Below are 20,034 nucleotides of genomic sequence, written 5' to 3' on the forward strand. Positions count from 1 at the left end.
CGACTGTGTGTGAAAAAATTAGAACATTAAGTACATCACATACGGAGTTATTACATTATATTATATACATCAAAATTAGAAAAGTGATTGAAATTATTTTTAAAATGTTACAATTATGTATATATATATATATATATATGCATTAAAATTTAATAATTGCTCAATTTCTCATATGTTATAAAATAAAGTATTTAAATTTTACTCAAATTTTACATTTTAAACTCTTATTTAATATTAGTGTGATATATATTTGTATTTTATTTCTTAGAATTAATTTTATATTTAAATTGATTCACCGCAAATAAACTCATATCATATGCACACATCCGTTATATTTTTTAAAAATCCATACTCCCAAACACTACTTAACACTATGTTTAGGAGAATGGACTTCGAACCTACAATTTATATTATATTTCATCCAAATCCAATACAAATCCAAATCCAAATCCAAGACCTCTTCAAACACAAGGTAAATACTTTTAAAAAATATTCAAAAACTCCCCTAAAAGTATAGGTTCCAAGAAACACTTTCAAGGTATTTCCTGTATTTTTATATGCAATTTTCCACATACAATGAAAAATCATTGTTAATAACACACTTATTATTTTTATTATTATTAACAAATTGCTCTTAACCAAAGGCATCTCAAAAACAATTTCGAAAATAGCTAAGAGACATATTTCAGTTTGAAAAATACACTAACAATATCCCTTATTTTCATTTAAAACTAATTTTTTAGATCCTTAACCAAAAGGCCCAAGAGATCAATTCCCACAACGGGAATGGGATTAAAATTTAAGCCCATTAATTATATCAGCCAAACATTATACAACAGGCCCACTAACACAATCTAATATTGGAACTCCCCCTATCACAGCAAGCAAGCAGATCAACACTGCCTCATCCAACGCCTGCAGTGAAGATGGATCATTCCTTGGGAGTGTAACAGATAGAGAAAAATAAATGAATAAATCATAGATGAGGTTGGCTTATGAGTCTCCTCATGAGACAGATCAAGATACTTCCATTCCATTTCTTGAACATTGTAAAACCTGTAGTCACTAAGGGTACCCACCTTTGGTTCTTGGTTATTCTGCTCTTCTCCATCATCTATCAGTTCAGCTAAAGCTGTTTAGATAAGAAAATAGAGCAATGGCTTGGGAAAACTGTGCTTGCGCTTTATGTTTCTAACAAAAAGAGAAACTACAAAACTGTGCTGCCCTTTTATTCTCCTTCCACATTAGATGTTGTATTTAGGAAAAAAAAAACACAATAGTACTGCGATATTCTGAGCTTAGCCCAGAAAAATGGAGTGGGTGGAGGGATGTTATTAGAGCACAGTGCTGAAAAAAGGGTTAGATGCTAATCTTCGATCTTCATTGCTCATCTCAAGACTCAAGCAGGTGATGCAATGGGGGAAATATCAGATCGCCCTCCCGTCATCCTTTCAGCTTGCTCTCCACGCTCTCCTGAAAGTTGGGCATCAATAAAACTGCTTAGAATGCACTTTGAAAAAGCAGAACTCCTCTGAAATGATATAGAAGAACTAATAATTTACCTGTGCGAACTCTTATAACGTCTGACACGGGCACCACTACACAAAAACAATGAAACCTCATTAGGAGTTTGATCAAATAGTGACTCTCTCTCTCTCTCTGGTAGTATAGTTTTCAATGAAAGTCTTATATCGGAAACATACGATTACAAAGCCGTCTCCATGCCACAAGGCTCCCCGCACACAGAGGATAGGGAAGGTCAACATGGTGTACACAGCATTACCTTTCTATACAGAAAGGCTGTTTTCTTGGACCCAAAACCGTGACCAGCCAGTCATAAAGTAGCAAACTTACCAACATAATCATTAATTCTGATTATAATGAAGATCAGTGCATTGTGATTATTAAGTTATTTGACCTAACTTTATGTGCCTGCACTTGAGTTTGGGCCAAGTGAGCTAGCTAGCTCGACCTCAGTTTGACATTGACCCATTCTATTTTCCATTCTTAGCTCAACCTTGGTTTGATTGACACTCGCCCGTTCTATTTTCCATTCATATACATATATCATATTCATTTCATATTGTATAAAAAAAATATAACCTGATAATTAATTATTTAATTAAAAAATTAAGTCAAATTATTGATATCATGGGTTCTGATCTTACTATTCATAAATTTTACTTTTATGGGGGATATAATCTTTTCTAACTATATGCATGCTATAGTCTTAATTGAAAGCCACCTGAAGTTAGCTCAAGGCTCATTCGAAAATAATGGGCTGAGCTTGAGCTTGAACCTTCCTTTTTGGGATGAGGTTCAACAAAATGGTCCAGAGCCAGTCCACCTGAAAGGCCTATAGCTAAAGCTACATGCAGAGGTAGATAAACTGAATGTCCTTGAACTAGGTCCGATAGCATGACATAAAATTCAACCTTCCTATGCATGAAACCACATGAGAAATTCTGTGATTCTCAGTGAGCAATTAACGCTATAATTGAGCTATGTTGAAGTACATTGTTGGCCCACAACCTAATAGCTTAAGCTTTTAGGTAAAGTGGTAATTTAACATGGTATCAGAGCTGGTTACTAGGAGGTCTTGGGTTTTAGTCTTGTTGCCCGCATTTATTATGTGGTGTTTAAAAAAAATTATTATGTTCCCTATCATAGGTGTTATTTATTGTGTGTTAATCTCTCCACACACTGTTCGGCTGCACGAGCAGGCGAGTTTTAAAGCTTGATATGCGCTGTTGGCCCACAACCTAATAGCTTAAGCTTTCAGGTAAAGTGGTAATCTAACAAGCTACTCCCCTTATGCCTTCAAGTCGAAGGAGGTTGTCAGGCTTCAATTTCAAGGGTTATACCCCTTCATTTCACTCCATGCTTTAGAAGTTACATCCCCTATGTTTTCCTCCATAATTATCCTTCGGTAAGAATTACTTCACTTTCCTTGACCAAGTCTTTGTATAAATATATATCATTTTTATCCCAAATGCCCCCTAATCCTAAGCTTTGGAAGCACTTTCAGGCTTAGGAGTTTCAAATATCTTTACTTCCAAGTCACTGTAGATCCACATTCATTTCCTGATCAGAACAAAACGTAGCCTCTTCACCAAGCCAAACAGACCTCAGTTCAACCAAGTCAAGTAGGCTGAGCCAAGCAGACCAGGCCAAACACAGCTGAGCATACCTTAGCATTTACATAGAACCAAGCACATCTCGGTTGTCAATCCAAGCAGACCTCGGCAGTCGATGATCAGCAGAGCTCTGCTGTCAAATGTGAGCAGAACTCAGCTGTCAATTCAAGCAGCTGTCAAGTTGACTTTTGACCAGTGAGCCTGCATCTTCCAAGAACCGCTACCTCAAGATATTCCCTGGACCTGAATATCCACTCTAAGAGACCACTCTTTGCTTGACTTCCTCCATCCTACTCCAAGAGAAAGTTAACTTGTGGTTTTTCTCCATAGACACGCAGCAGGCCTCTTCCTTCTCCTTTCATGCGGTTTTTTTCTTTGAATATTGTTAATTTTTCTTTAAAAGTCCTTTGAATATCCCTTGAATGTTTATTGGATATCCTTCAAGCATTCCTTGAATATCCCTTCTGAACATTTCTTGAACATCCTTCAAATTATCTTTAAATATTCAAGCATCTTTCTCATCATTCTTCGGATATTCAAACATCTCTTTGCACGTTCTTCAAACATTCAACAGTTATTTGATCACTCTTATACATTTTCTTTCAACACCATCTCATTGATCTATTTGTCATAGATTCGAAAAAAAATTTCATGATTCTTGTACACCACTGACCATGTAGGACCACACATCTCCTTCCATGCATGTGTAGCAGACAATGTTTCCTCAGCTGGGAGAACTTGGTCCACCTATGCTCCAAAACTGCATACCTCCTTCAATCAAGTCTGCCTGCCAACTGCCAAGGAACGTGCCCCTTGGCCTCAAAGGTTGAAACCTACCTTTATGAGCATTTCTTTGAGTTGGATCCACACTTCCTACTTCACCTCTTCTTTGTAGAAAGCCTCCAATTCTGTAACTTATATATGTCAACTTGCCCCAAACTCTTGGCAAACACTCGTATGCTCTGCCTCCCTTCTTCTATGACGTGGTCACCAACTTTCCTATGGAATCTTTAGGGCTTGCCTTCGGATGAGGAAGCACACTCACTGGGGTGAGGTGTGGTACTTCACTTGCAAAGCAGGATGCAAATTTTTCTTAACCAGGCCCGCCTCCATACATGGATGAAAAAGCATATGCTATTTTTCTTCTAGAGAGATAGGCCTCCAAGGACCTTTAGTGTGGTCCATTCCCTTCCAAGATGATCATCATTATTCTCTTACCTTCTTGAATTCACACGTCCTTTCACCTGACTCTCCCTTTGTTTACAGCCTAGAGGCACATACTTCCTTCCCTCAGCCGTGCCAAGACTACAATAGTCTCAAAAAAATTGCAGCATTTGGCCACTCACCAAGGAGTTACCCCATATTAAGAGTTAATTGAAGAGTCTAGCCTTACCTCCTGTGGGCTCAGCCCCGTAACCATAGGTCACTAGCAATTATGCTTTGCACTTGCATATACTTGATGCTGAAAACACGAAGAGACCTCTTAAGTGAAGAAGAAGCTCTCCTTCACTCCAGGCTCCAACATGACAACCAACTTGTTGTAATAATGATCGGATAAAGGATGCACAGCAGAATAAGTAAAATAACAACAAGCAAATGAAACACAACCAGTAAATGAGAAACAACAAGAATCAACACAAGAATTAACGTGATTCGGCAAAGCTTACATCCACAGAAGCAATCGGCACAATAATTCACTAAGAAATGTCAAAGTACACAATATATTTCACAATGATCTCTCTCTTCTATCAATACACACCTAGAAGAACATAAATAAGACTCCCTCGGAATTTTCACTCCAAATTCCCAACCACCCCAACGTTCCAATTCAAAATTAAAATATTTTCTCGCAGCCCAGATGCACTTGTCGACAAGAACAGGGCACTCGTCAACGAGCCAGAGAAGGCCACTCGTCAACTAGTACGGCCACTCATCAATGAGCCCATTTTTCTGCTCTCGGTATCTCAGAAACTCTGAACTTTTAGGCCTCTCGGTATCTACTTGTCGACGAGTCCCCGTTGTGCAGCACCCTTATGTTTTTCTTCCTTTCTTTGTTTATGAAACCCCAAGTATAAGAGTCACACCATAAACAACAATCTCCACCCTCGCGATTATATGCCCCTTAGGAGAACCCGAAAAACATATCTAACTACTCCACCTTGAACTTGAAATGCTCGGTTGGGTTTGTCTCCCTTCTATCAATTGGAAACATGGAGTAAGTTCAAGTAATGCTTGAACTTTTCACTAGCCATCGATTTTAACAAATATCCACTGCATTTTCAGACGTGTGAACCTTCTCCAATACAAGTTCACCCGAAGTAATCAACTCCCGAACCCGGTGCAACCTCACATCAATATGCTTGGTTCTAGCGTGGTACACTTGATTCTTTGCTAAGTAAATAGCACTCTGAATGTCACAACGCAGCACAACTTCATCTTGCTATAATCGCAACTCTTTGACTAAACTGGTAAGTCATAAGGCTTCCTTTGCAACTTCAGCAACTATCATATGCTTCAGTTGTGGACAATGCCACTAGAGATTGAACCATGGATCTTCAACATATAGGTCCTTCTACAAGGGTAAAGACACAACCCGTTGTAGACCTTCTCTCATCCATATTTCTTGTATAGTCCGCATCAACGAACCCCATAACTGAAGGACAACCCTGTTGCTTGCCGAACATGATGCCATAATCTGATGTACCCCGTAAGTATCTGAATATCCATTTGATAGCTTCCCAATGCAATCTTCCTGGATTAGAGAGAAATTTACTCACCACACTCACGACATGTGCCAAATCTGGCCTCATACACACCATGACATACATTAAATTCCCCACAACGCTAGCATAGGGGACCTTTGACATGTCCCGAATATCCTCATCCGTACTTGGGCAATCTGCAGTAGACAGCTTAAAATGACTCGCTACAGGTATGCACACCGGTTTTGTATCAGCCATGCTAAACCTCTCTGACAACTTCTCCACATAACCGCCCTAAGATAACCATAACCTCCCTGCAATTCTGTTCCGGCGAATCTCCATCCCAAGTATTTTCTTGACTAAACCAAGATCCTTCATGTCAAACTCCTTACGCAACAGTTCCTTTAACTGATTCACCTCAGTTAAATCTTTTGCAGCTATCAACATGTCATCGACGTACAATAATAATAAAATAAGAGAACCATCATCAAACTTGTTCACATATACGCAGTAGTCATACTCACATATTTTGTAGCCGATCTTGATCATGTAGGAATCAAATCTTTTATACCATTGCCTTGGAGGCTGTTTCAACCCGTAAAGAGATTTCTTCAACTTGCAAACTAAGTTTTCTTTCCCTAGTTCACTGAATCCCTCTGGTTGTACCATATAGATCCAATACTATTCTGATCGAAGTGTGTTGGACCACATTTGAAAAGATCTCATCATAGTCTATCCCCTTCTTCTGTGAGTATCCTTTTGCCACCAACCGTGTTTTGAATTTCTCTCCTTCCTTTTCTGAAATGGTTTCTTTCTTCTTATATACCCATTTACAGTCTATCGGTCTCTTCCCATGTGAAAGCTCCACCAATTCCCAAGTTTGGTTCTTATGAAGTGATTCCATCTCCTCAATCATTGCACTCATCCACCTATCTTTCTTTTGACGGTGCACTGCCTCTTGAAATGTAGTTAAATCGTTGCAACTAGTAAGGAAAGCATAAGACACTAACTCTTCAAATTCATACCTTGGTAGAGGTCTGATAGTGCATCTGGATCTCCGTATAGGAATATCGTCGACTTGCTAGTTTCCCGAGCTAGAGCTCCCTACAACCAAAGGACCATGATCATTGCCCTTACCCTGAGCTTCCAACTCCACCTGCACAACATGTTCATCACTACCACATCTTTCTGGTTCCTGTTTCTATTCATCACAATCTTGAGTACGCTTCACCATAACCTTTTCATTAAAGACTACATCCCTACTAATCACCACCTTATTTGCCACCGAGTCCCACAGCTTGTACCCCTTCACACTCTTCTGATATCCCAAAAAGATGCAACAACGAGACTTCAGGTCAAGCTTAGACCTCTCCTCACTAGACACGTAGACATAGGCAAGACACCCGAACACTTTGAATTCGGAGTAGTCTACTACATTTCCTGTCCATACCTCTTCTGCCACTTTACCCTCTAGTGATGCCATTGGTGATCGGTTTATCAGAAAACAAGTCATACTAACTACCTTGGCCCAAAAGTTCTTTAGTAGCCCTGCACTTAGCCTAAGACACCGAGCTCTTTCAGCCAGATTCCGGTTCATCCTTTTCGCCACACCATTTTGCTGAGGTGTCCGGCGAACGGTAAAGTGTCTCTTAATGCCCTGCTGCTCACAAAACTCCATAAACCGAGAATTAGCATACTTAGTCCCATTGTTTGACCTTAGATATTTGATTCTCCTCCCGTCTGGTTTTTCACTTCATCTTTCCACAAATTGAACGTGGCAAACGTATCAGACTTGTGTCACATGAAGTATACCCAGACTTTCCGTGAGTAATCGTCAACAAAATTCACATAATACACATATTCACCCTTTGATGCAACTCTAACCGAATCCAAACATCGGAATGCACATAATCAAAAATACCTTTCGTCTTGTGTACAGCTGGTTTGAATTTTTCCCTGTTTTTTTTTTCAAGAACACAAATCCTATAAAAGTTCAGCTGACATGATTTCAAACTTTTCAAGAGCTTCCTCTTGTGTAATTCCTTCATATCATGTTCCCCTATATGCCCAAGACGCATATGCCACAAGACAAGATCATCAGATTCGGCATCTATGACTACAGCTTCACCTACAACAATAGTTCCCTGCAATGTGTAGATATTCCCATCTAACTTTTGTCCTTTCATCACCGTCAGATTTCCTTTCCATACTTTCATAACTCCACCTTTGAAATTGTACTTGAAACCATTACAATCCAAGGTGCAAAGTGATATCAAACTCTTCCTTAACTCTGGTATATATCTTACATTGCTCAAGGTTCTCACAACACCATTAAACATTTTTATCTTAACATTTCCTATGCCAATGATCTTATAAGAAACATCATTACCCATAAGAACTGAACCTGAGTTCACTAACCTATAAGTGTTGAACCACTCCTTGTTTGGAGTCATATGGTAAGAACATGTCAAGTCAAGTATCCAAGAATCCGTAAGGTTATCCAACCCCGATGAAACTAAAAGAACACCACCATCACTACAAACCGAGCCTCCTTCTTGAACCACATTCGCTAATTTCGAAATCCCCTCATGCTTTTCAGCGTTCCCTTTCTTCCAATCCGGACACTCCGATTTGACATGCCCCTTTTTACCGCATTTATAATACCGAATTTCCTTTTTCTTCTTGGATTGAGTACGGGATTTCTGACTTGACCCACTTTTAAACTTTCCTTTGCCACGCTCATTGTTTCCTTTCACCACAAGTCCTTCTCCTTCATCACATATTTTCAGTCTTTGATGAAAATTCAGTAAAGCGCTTGTTATCTCTTCTAGATCAAGAGTCATTTTTCCCCACGTAAGGGTGGTAATTAGATTTTCATAGGTATGAGTCGATAGCAAGGAGTTTAGCAACATCAAAGCTTTATCATCTTCATCAAACTTAACATCAACTCTCATCAAGTCACTTATGATTTGATTAAAGGCATTTATATGTTGATCTAAGTTTGATCCTTCAACCATCTTAAGCCAATAAAAACGCTGCTTAAGAAAAAGTTTATTCTTGAGAGATTTGTACATGTACCAGTTTTCTAACTTTCGCCATATAGCCGCTGGAGAATCCTCCTCCATCACACAATAAAGCACTTCGTCGGCCAAACACAAGCATATTGTAGAAGCGGCCTTTGCTTGCAATTCTCCCCATGAAGCCTCATCCATTCCATCTAGTTGAACACCAAGTAAAGCCTTTCTCATTCCTTGTTGCACAAGTATATCCTTAACTCTTTTCTGCCATAGACCGAAATTTTCGATTCCATCGAATTTTACAATGTCAAATCTTGCAGAAGATGATTCCGATGTCATGACAACAATCGTTCTAATACCAATTTGTTGTAATAATGATCGGATAAAGGATGCACAGCAGAATATGTAAAACAACAACAAGCAAATGAAACACAACCAGTAAATGAAAAACAACAAGAACCAACACGAGAATTAACATGGTTTGGCAAAGCCTACATCCACGGAAGCAATCGGTACAATAATTTCACTAAGAAATATCAAAGTACACAATACACTTCACAATGATCTCTCTCTTCTGTCAATGCACACCCAGAAGAACATAAATAAGACTCCCTCGAAAGTTTTCCTCCGAATTCCCAACCATACCAACGTTCCAATCCAATTCAAAATTCAAATATTTTCTCGTAGCCCAGATGCACTTGTCGACGAGAACAGGGCACTCGTCAACGAGCCCATTTTTCTACTCTCAGTATCTCAGAAATTCTGAACTTTTGGGCCTCTCGGTATCTACTCATCAACGAGAACAGGCCACACATTGACGAGTCCCTGTTGTGCAACACCCTTATGTTTTTCTTCCTTCCTTTGTTTATGAAACCCCGAGTATAAAAGCCACACCATAAACAACACAACTGAAACTGCCTTTGAAGTTCAACAGGGCACACCTCGGCTTATTAAGATCAGAAACTCACAACCCTATCATCTCCTCCAACATGTGCATCACTACCTTCCCCAAGAGAACAAAGATGAGCTGAGTATGGTGATACTCAAGACCCTAGGTTCCTCCCTCCACCATGAGGCCTTCTGGAGTCTGCACATCTTATCATTTTTTTTTTTTTTTTAATTATTCTCTACCCATCTTCGGTAACCATTTTACCTTTAATGTACAGCTCAGACTCACCATGGAAGAAAAAGTAAGGATGCTTCAGCAAAGTATGTTGGACTGTCGAGGCCAAATGGACAAGATGCAAAAGCAATCCATAAAGAATGTCACTCGAATGAATGACCTTAAAGACAAAAATGCCTTTCCTTGCCAAATGGAACTCATAGCTGCCAAATAAATTGAGGTTCAAGGGCCTCAGAAGTCCCAAAAGAACAAAAAAACTCTCAACAAATACCCACTAGGTTTATGAAGGAGTCTTCCATCCTACCAAGATCAATTCGAGATGAAGTGCCCCTGATATCATTATTACCGGGATCAGCTCTGTAGGATATTGCCATTCTAGCCCCGATGAGGATGGATAGGATGACAAGGAAGATTGGGGAAGTGAGGCTAAGAGGGTTCTATTATAGTGGAGGAGAAGTCTTGGGAAAAGGAAACATCGAAATACAAAAAAGGCTTTGTGGTTCCCTATGTTTTTGGGGAATATAAAAGAAAAGGCTCTAAGAATCTCAGCACCAAGGCATATCCTGAGACAACGGTTCTTGGAAAATGCAAGCTCCTCAGCAGAAAGCCAACTTGACAGTTGAGCTCTCCTCAGAACAGATAGATTATCTATGCTCAGTATTGACAGCTAAGCTCTGCTTAGATTTGGCAGCTAAGTTCTGCTTGGAGTAAATAGCTGAGCTAAGCTCAGGATTGATAGCCAAGGTATGCTCACCTTAGATTGAATGCTAAGATCTGCTCACTTTGAATTGAATGCCAATGTCTGCTCGACTCGGATTGAATACCAAGATTTGCTTGGCTCAGTTGAACCAAGGTATGTTTAGCTCAGTGAAGAGGCCAAGGTTTGTTTATTGTGAATCTAATCTGGCATAGAATAAATAAATAAATAAATAAAACATGGTATTTAGTTCTATGATATAAAATACTCCTAAAGCCTGAAAGAGACTACCAAGGCGCGAGAGTGGGGGTATTTGCTGGGGATAAAAATGATGCATAAACGAAGACTTGGTCAAGGATAGTGAATGGTTAGGATAATTATGGAAGAGAACAAAGGGATTGACCCCTAAATTATGGAGGGAAATGAAAGGGTATAAGTTTGAACCACGGGAATTAAAGCCCCATAACCTCCTTCGACTTAAATCCACAAGGTATTAAACATGGAGGTAGCTCAACTATAAAAAGAGAGCTCATGAGGGGGTAGGACACAGTAAACTTATTCTTACTGTTGCCTTTTGATTGTAATCTCTTTCATCCTTCTTGACTTAAGATCCCTCGAGTACTCCCCAGGTCCTTTAAGCTTCTTCATTTTTTGCTGGTGATCAAGAATGTGAATTGGTCCCACGGATTTTGGCAGCAACAAACCTTCTGTTAATAATCTGCTTCACAATCAATGCTGGTTATGGGATTTGTACCAATAGATTGTAAACCAAAGATCATGCATTCCTGGATTATTTTGTAATTGTTAGCACTGGAGGAGTCCATGGGTGGGCTTGATACACATGAGTGAGCACCAACTTAACCCAAAAGTTTAAACCTATTGGGTCTTGGGCCCAACCATGTATATAAGCACTCATCGTCCACTTAATTTTTCCAATGTGGGCCAAACTCACAAGTGGAATTCTCAATAATATACCCCTCACTTGTGAGTTCCAACTGCTCCCCCTTGAACGAAAACTGTCTCCCTCATGCAAGCAATCCCAACTCTCCAACAGTTGTTTAAGTGGGTCTTACCACCACATCTTGTTGAGCTAAAATGGAAACGGAGAGTCTTGATGAGCCTTGATGAGGATGAGCTGCGGAGAGCCAGCTTTGATGCGCTGGAGTGTCAGTGCTAATCCACTCATCCCATTGAATCCCATTAAACACCTTCCTTTACTATCCATCCCATTCAACTATATAATGGAGATGCGTGTGCGTGATGTGTATGTGAGAGTAATTATGCTGAAGGTGAGAGAGAGAGAGAGAGAGAAAGGTGTGAGAAAGGCTGAGTTGAGTTGAGTGGTGCCTCCTCCTCTTGTTGTATTTTCTCCCAAGTTATAGTGAAATTCGGTGTGCTCTGTGGATTTAGGTCAGATTGGACCGAACCACATTAAATCTGGTGTTCCTATTTTGCTTGTTTATTTTAATTGTTGTGTGAATGTTGTTCCTAAATCCCTAACAAACCCAACCATGTATATAAGCACCCATCATTTACTCAATTTTTTCAATGTGGGATAAACTCACAAGTGGAATTCTCAACAATCTTCCCCTAACTTGTAAGTTCCAACTGCTCCCCCTTGAGCGGAAACTGTCTCCCTTATAGGAGTAAGCCTAATTCCCCAACAGTTGCTCAAGTGGGTCTTACCACTAGCGCCTTAAATGCGTTAGATTGCATTTCACATGCTTTCAAATCAATCCTACCTCTCACATCTTGACTTTATTCGGATCCATCCCCAACCTAGATGATCCTTATTGGCCGCAATTACACACTTGGTCCTCCAATTGTTAGCACGTCAAGAGAATTAACTTCACGTCTCAACTTTTTTACAATGTCGCTCACTCAGAGTTACAAACCATCGGCTCTTATGCTTCTTGTTAGCACCGTAGGAGTCCATGAGTAAGCTTGATACACATGGGTGAGCACCAACTTGACCCAAAATCTTAATCCTATTGGCTCTTGGACCCAATCATGTATATAAGTACTCATCATTCACTCAAAATTTCCAAGTGTGTGATCAAGGTCAATAAGGATCACCTAGACTTGGGATGGATCCGAATAGGGTCAAGACATAAGAGGTAGAATTGGTTCGGAGGCACGTAGAATACCCATCCAAGGCACATAAGGCGTCAGTGGTAAGGCCTACTTGAGCAACTGTTGGGGAATTGGGCTTACTCCCATAAGAGAAACGATTTCCGTTCAAGGGGAAGCAATTGGAACTAACAAGTAAGGGGGAGATTGTTGAGAATTCCACTTGTGAGTTTGTCCCACATTGAAAATTTTGGGTGAATGATGGGTACTTATATACATGGTTGGGCCCAAAACACAATAGGCTTAAGCTTTTGGGTCAAGTTAGTGCTCACCCATGTGTATCAAGTCCACCCATGTACTCCTAGGGTCATAACACGTTTTACGTGCCTCAGATTGCATTCCACGTGCCTCCGAAACAATCCTACCTCCCACATCTTAAACTTATTCAGATCTATCTTCTACACCTAGATGATCCTTATTGGCCTCGGTCACACACGATCCTCCAACTGTTAGTGCGTTTGGAGAATTAGTTTCATGACTTGACTTTCATTAGGTCGCTCACCCAGAGTTACAAACCATCGGCTCTGATACCACTTGTTGGCCGTAGGAGCCCATGGGTAGTCTTGAAACACATGAGTGAGCACCAACTTGACCCAAAAGTTTAAGTCTGTTGGGTCTTGAGTCTAATCATGTATATAAGCACCCATCATTCACTCAATTTTTCCAATGTGGGACAAATTCACAAGTGGAATTCTCAACGGTAATATCACAAATAAGCATTGAATAGCTAGATTGTTTCCTTGAGAAGTAGTCCCAAAAGTTTTTTGTTTATATATATATCTTTGAGCTTCAGGATAAGGATGCAACTCCCATGAAACTTGGAAGATTCCGGTTGTTCTATCACCATATTATCGATCTTCTTAACACACCCTAATACCGAGTTATTGATGACATATGATTAGAAAAATAAAATCAGGCAACATCTCTTGGTGAAATAACCAAGTTCATCTAAAATTCCAGTATCCGGCCCCTATATTTTACTGTTCATTATCATGTATTACAGCTTTAAAGTTCAGAAAGTAGGTGAGTAAAAATTTTCAAAATCTGCCAATTAAAATCAGGAGTCAAAGTCTTACAGAAAATCTTCCCATCACCAATCTCTCCGGTCCTTGCTTCCTCAATTATCTTCTCTATTACAGCTTCAACCTAAGACAAATTAATGCTGAGGTATTAGGAGTGAAACCAACAATCAACATTCTTTGAATACATTATCCTCTTCAATTATGTGTCTAATAAATTTCATTACTAACAAGACTAAAGAAGATTGACTTCTAATTCATACAACAATAACAACAACAAACCAAGCCTTAAGTCCCACTAGGTGGGGTTGGCTACAAGAATCCTTTTTTCGCCAATTTACACAATGATTTCTAATTCATGATAAAAATAAAATAAGTCCCACTCACAGACTTCATATTCTAAATACCTGGTCTTTAGTCACAACAATTTCCATCTTAACTTTAGCAACAAACTTGTCTTCAGAAAATTCTGAGCCTACACAGTGGTGCACAAAAATATCAAAAATGAGAAATAATATTTACTCCAACTAGAAGACAAGCAAGCATGAGGAGACAAAACAAGAGAATACCTCCCTGCCTTTCTGTTGAACCGCCTTGGGCACCAAATCCTCGAACATCAGAAACCGTAACACCACGAATGCCCATTTTAAGGAGAGCCTTAACATTAACAATAGGAACCATAGATTAAAACCAAAAAGAGTAGCACCTGAATAGATATATGTTCAAGGCCTTCATGTTATATAACTTGCCTTATCCATCCTTTTCCTTCTATGAGTTGGGCATTAAGTAACTAGCGCAACTTAAGAAGTTGAACAGACATTAAAGAAAATGAAGCCAATGGTGACAAGTCGCTGAATATTTTTTTATTCAATATGCACCATATGAAAGTTTCCTTGGACACCAATATCCTTTCGTATTACTCCAGCAGCTTTATTCAATATGCACCATATGAAAGTTTCCTTGGACACCAATATCCTTTCGTATTACTCCAGCAGCTTTATTCATCTTTTCACAACAGATTTGAAGTATTGTAATAGGAAAGTGCAAAACAACAGCAAGGTCACAGATGGGATCAAACTTTTGAAGCTTTCATCGCAATTTGAAATTTTGAACAATAAGCCTTTTTATTTGAGCACTAAAATATATATCACATACAGATAACCTGCAACATAATGGATTTTCCAATCCTAGTTTCTTCAAAATGGAATGAGATTAAGTAGATTGCCAAGATTTCTATGTTTTGTTTTCCCATTTTTGATTCGTAAGACTTGAAAATGGATCTCCTTTGCCCCAACCCACTGACTTATCAAGGACTCAAGGAGCATTTATATGTTTTTCATCAAACAAGATTGTATTTGTAACATCCTTGTCAATGAAAGATTTGCTTCAAGTAAAATGGGACATGATTCCAAGGCAACTCCGACCACCAACCTGACATGTCCACCCAATCGTCACCATTATGCAACATTTTGGGCAAGACAAATCACAATAAAACTGCAAGATATATAACATCGAGAATCACATCTCCAGTTACAGTTGCTATGAACTGTGGTAGTATGGGTGGCACAGAAAGAGTTTGTAAACATGAATGAGAAGATGAAAGTCTAGGAGGACCTGAAGTTAACCAAAGAATGGACTTCCCTGAGCTAGGACAAGGGTGGTTGAGGGCTCATGCTCGCCTAAAGTTCCACTAACAGGTAGGCCAGTCAATTCTTAGTTCAAAAACATTCCTCAAACTTAGTCCAAATAAGAAAAAGTTCAAACTCAAGTGCAGGCCATCATATTTTTTTAATAGCAGAAGAAAGTCCAGGCCATTGTTTTTGAATTAGTTCAACTGGAGTTTAAACAGCTCACAATTGAAAATATAATGGGCCCATAATTGAGTAAAAATATATCTGAATTTAATTTAAAAATAAAAATTTTAGATATAATACGAGAACCCAAATCTCAAGAATTTGAATGAATAAATAGATAATTAATTATCAATTTTAATTTAATTTAAATATTAATAAATATATAACACATAATAAAATGTATAATAACCAAAAGTTCAGGCCAGTTAAACTTAGGTTGAGCTAGGCTGGCTCAAGCTCAACCCATGCTGAAGTTCAGGCTCAAATTTTTGTCAAGTTTATAATTTTTAGGGCCAAACAGGACAGTATTCAGGTAGCTCAACCCAAATGACAGTATTATTAGCAGGATAATTGTGAAGAACAGATGAATGTATGGGTTTGATGAGACAAGGATCCCTTATGATTGGCTAACAGCCTAACACAGATGACCCCAACAAAGAATTGAACGTAGGAAAATAATTGACTTGAACCAATCAATCTTCTGATATACATCATGACCAAGAAAACTATGATATAAAATTCTGCTTGAGATTACAGACATATTACTCGAGGAAAATATCCATGCATTTAAAGGCTAGAGTTGGGTGGATGAAAAGAAAAATCAATGTAAAATAGGAAAACTATTTTTAAAGGCACAAGTAATTTTCCCTATTTTTTTCTTTGTTTGAATTTAAAGAGGGCACTACGTTTTCATTAGGGAAGCTGTTTTTACCTTTTAGACAGAAGAAAATATCCATCAGAGATGCTTTAAGGAAATGGTTATATATTTAAAGGCTTTGTTTGGTTGGAGAAGAAATATTACTTGAGGAAATAGGAAAGCATTTAAAGGAATTGTTTGGTTGGACAAGAAAAGGTTCTACACTGGGGAAACATTAAAAATATATTCCAAGACAAGAGTAATTTTCCCTTAATGTTTCTTCGTTTGAAGACAGAACTACTTTCTCATCAGGGAAGCTGTTTTCTCCTATAGAAGAAATTCCCCGTCATATATAATTTTCACTTTTATAGGCAGCACCGAAAAAAAAAAAAAAAAAAATCCCCTCTAAACAAAAAGAACCACATTGCCCCCCTTCAACTTGGTGAACACAAAGTACCATCAAACATCCCCTATCCATCTCAGTATCTCACTCTGCTGGTACCACTGTCACCGTGCCCCTTCCCCTTGCTAATGGCACATGATTATGGACCGTTTGGCAGGGGCAGGGCAGTGAACCCTCACCAACATATCTTGTCAAGAAAGAGCTCCAGCACTTAGAGAATTGGAACTTTTGAAGGTTATAGCTCATTGCATGGCACAATGCATTTGGGAATTGGAACTTGGGACAGAAGATTTGTACTATGAATCTATTACCCGTGATTTCCCTTTGTTTCAGTATTTTAACACGAGGCTCTTCAGAAAACACTAGTACTGCTTCTGACAGCAAGGAGTCCAAGCCCTAGATTTGATTACGTGGTTTTGAACAAAATGAAATACAAAAGTGTATTGAATTTTGTCAAACCCTGCATAACTCTAAATTCAAGGCTCAAAACTCCATAGTCCAAAGAACAGAGAAAAATTTATGCAGTTCTACGAATTGCAGAAAGCAAGAAGCTTCCAGCATACCAATGCAATTGAGAATGGCGACGTTTAGGAATTGCCCCACTAAAAACCTACACAGACAAACACGCACATAAAAAAGAAAAAATGCCCATGGTTCATCAGCTCTTACCGAAGAAACCTGCGGAATTCGCCAGGGCCTTTTTGTTCCAAATTCGCCGGCAGAAATGCAAAAGCGGGAACAGGAAAAGAATTAGCATATCTTCAAACAGAATCGCTGTACTATTTCAAACAAAAAGGAACAGCACTTACGAAAATGACGCAACGAAACAAAACAAACACATCGCCAAGCAAGAAAAAGAAAACTAAAACTGAAAAAAGAATTAAAATGAGAGATCTCAGCACCTCACAACCGCTTCCACTTTGTAAAATTTGGCAGCCGGAATGTAATCTACGAGCAAACAAACACAACCCCATCTGAAAATTAACGTCACCCAGCATGGAGAGAATCCAAAACCCACAAAAGAAATGGAATTAACTCCGCACCTGGGGCGCTCTGGGCTCTGATTACGGGAAGAACTGAGGCGTTTCGCGTGTGTTTAAGCCTCACATTGACCTCAGAAAATTGAGAATCCCTGGGCCTGGCACGGATCGAGCAGGAATCCAATAGTGGAAGCTCTTTGAAGTGAGAGTAGAGGGGACTGAGAGCGCCTGGTTTCGCCATTGCAGCAGCCATGGTTGAAGGATGGAGGTCGATGCCTCTGCCACTGCCTCGCAGTTCACGCTTGTAGCGTTTGTAGTATGTTTATTTTTCCGGCTTCGCAATGACGCATTGTTCATAACCATAAACCCCGAAAGACCCTTTCTTTCTTATATTCCACAGTCCTCCACCTATCATCTAATCGCCACTTTTTCTTATTCCTTTTTTTATTCTTTCACAATATTCACTTCAATAAAACTTTATTAATTTTTATTCAAGGAGCTTGTAAGACTCATAATTAATGACTCGTCTTAGATTTTGTCATTTTATATATATATATATATATATATATATAATCATGGTCTATTTATGCTAAAGGGCACTTACTTTTTTTATATTTGACAAAAATAAAATTTAAGATTTTAAAAATCTCATTGAACCCACTTATCGCCTATTTGGAACTTGAAAAATATGAGAAAAAGAAAAATATAAAAGAATTTAATTTCATATGTTTGTTTATCAAGAAAATAAATAATATTAAATTAATGAATAAAAATGTACACCACTTACGTTTAATTTTCTTTAGTTTTTAATGTACAACCTTTCATTTTTAGTAATATTTGATACAAAGAGAAAAAAGCAATAAAAAATAAGTTTCCTTGTCATTTTCATTTTCTTTTCTTTTCCTATCAATATCGTTGATCCAAACTAACCATAAAGGTTTCAAAATTTTTAAAAATATTTTTTGAGATTTTTTAAGAAGACATAATATTTGTAGACACCCCATTTTGTCGGCCATTATATAGCCAAATTTAGGAGATTTGTGTTCTTTAATTTAGTTTTTTAGTAATCATTTTTAAGTATCATATAAGGTCTTCACCAGACCTAGAGCGAGTCTCTCATTTTGATTCTCTCAATCTCATCGGGGCGGAATTGAGATTTCATTAATTACCCGTTTTGTACAAAACCTCTACATTCATTCATCTATGAATAGTACAAATACATCATTTTTAAAATAAAATACAAATTAAAAATAAGTCTTCAACCTGGGGGCTACTGTGTTTGGGCTAGAAATAGCGTTAAAGCTCAATTTGAAGCCAGCTCATCAACTATGTTGACTTTATGAGTCCTATTCCGTTTTGATTATGACAAATCCAAAATATCTCACTTGTACATTTAGTGCTTAAAAAGATAATTCTCTTAGAAAGCACGCAGAGTTGAGGTACGATCAAAACCATGAGGATCTCAAAACTCACACTACATGGTGACAATTAGGAGAGCAAAAAAGAATGAATACATTTTATGTTATATTGTAATGCATTAAAGTTTGGTCTGTAATAATGCATATCTTGTATGATGGGAATGTAAACTCAAACACAAGATCATAAACTGATAAATGCCCCAGAAAATTAATATGCATAAAAGTGTAAAAAATAATTAATTAATTAATAAGAATTATAATTTTAATAATATGATATATTAATATATTAATATGATATGATATAATATATATATATATATATATATATATATATAATATGTTAACTTCTGAAGCTTCTCAGCTTCAGGAGAGTTAAAGAGACCCCCCATGTTGAATTTTCTCTTTCTCTCTCTCTGTTTCTCTTGTCACTTTCTCTCTCCTCACTCTCTTCTTCTCTCCTCGATTTCCTCGATCAAATGTGCGTTGATCGAAAAACGGGAAATACCACTGGGTTTCTATCTCCGCCATCAACATTTTAATCAGAGTAGATTTGTCGTAAGAGCATTGTAGGCACTACTCCTAAATAAGGTAAACTCATTCACTCTCTTCAATTTCTCCCAAATCTTTAACCAAATTGACGATCAGAAACCACCATGTGGTTCTAAGGGCGATTCTCTCCACGATAATGGGAGCAGATTTTAGATTTGGGAATCTTAAGCACCACTCCTAGGGTGAGGTAAGGGGAATAAATTATATCAGTTATTTTTATAAATTAACGGATTAAATTAAAGAATATAATTATATGAATATTAAGTTGATTTCAATATGAGTATATGTTGGTTTTAAATTTGAATATATGATTATATTATGAGGTATATGATTTTTCTGAGTGTTATTAAAGTATGATTTTATTATTTA

At 38.1% G+C, this 20,034-nt stretch overlaps 1 protein-coding gene across 1 annotated transcript; it reads right to left on the reverse strand.

The window, feature by feature from the left end:
- Positions 1-1,161: 1,161 nt before the first annotated feature.
- LOC131154826 (nitrogen regulatory protein P-II homolog) lies at positions 1,162-18,151 on the reverse strand. Its single transcript, XM_058107594.1, has 8 exons — positions 17,762-18,151; positions 17,621-17,666; positions 17,388-17,415; positions 14,395-14,482; positions 14,233-14,300; positions 13,883-13,952; positions 1,563-1,598; positions 1,162-1,473 (listed from the first exon to the last, which is right to left on the reverse strand). Exons 1-8 carry the CDS (start codon positions 17,949-17,951, stop codon positions 1,400-1,402), a joined length of 600 nt encoding a protein of 199 aa, XP_057963577.1. The 5' UTR covers positions 17,952-18,151; the 3' UTR covers positions 1,162-1,399.
- Between the last annotated feature and the right edge of the window lie 1,883 nt (positions 18,152-20,034).

Source organism: Malania oleifera, chromosome 5, assembly GCF_029873635.1.
Source record: "Malania oleifera isolate guangnan ecotype guangnan chromosome 5, ASM2987363v1, whole genome shotgun sequence".
NCBI lineage: Eukaryota > Viridiplantae > Streptophyta > Magnoliopsida > Santalales > Ximeniaceae > Malania > Malania oleifera.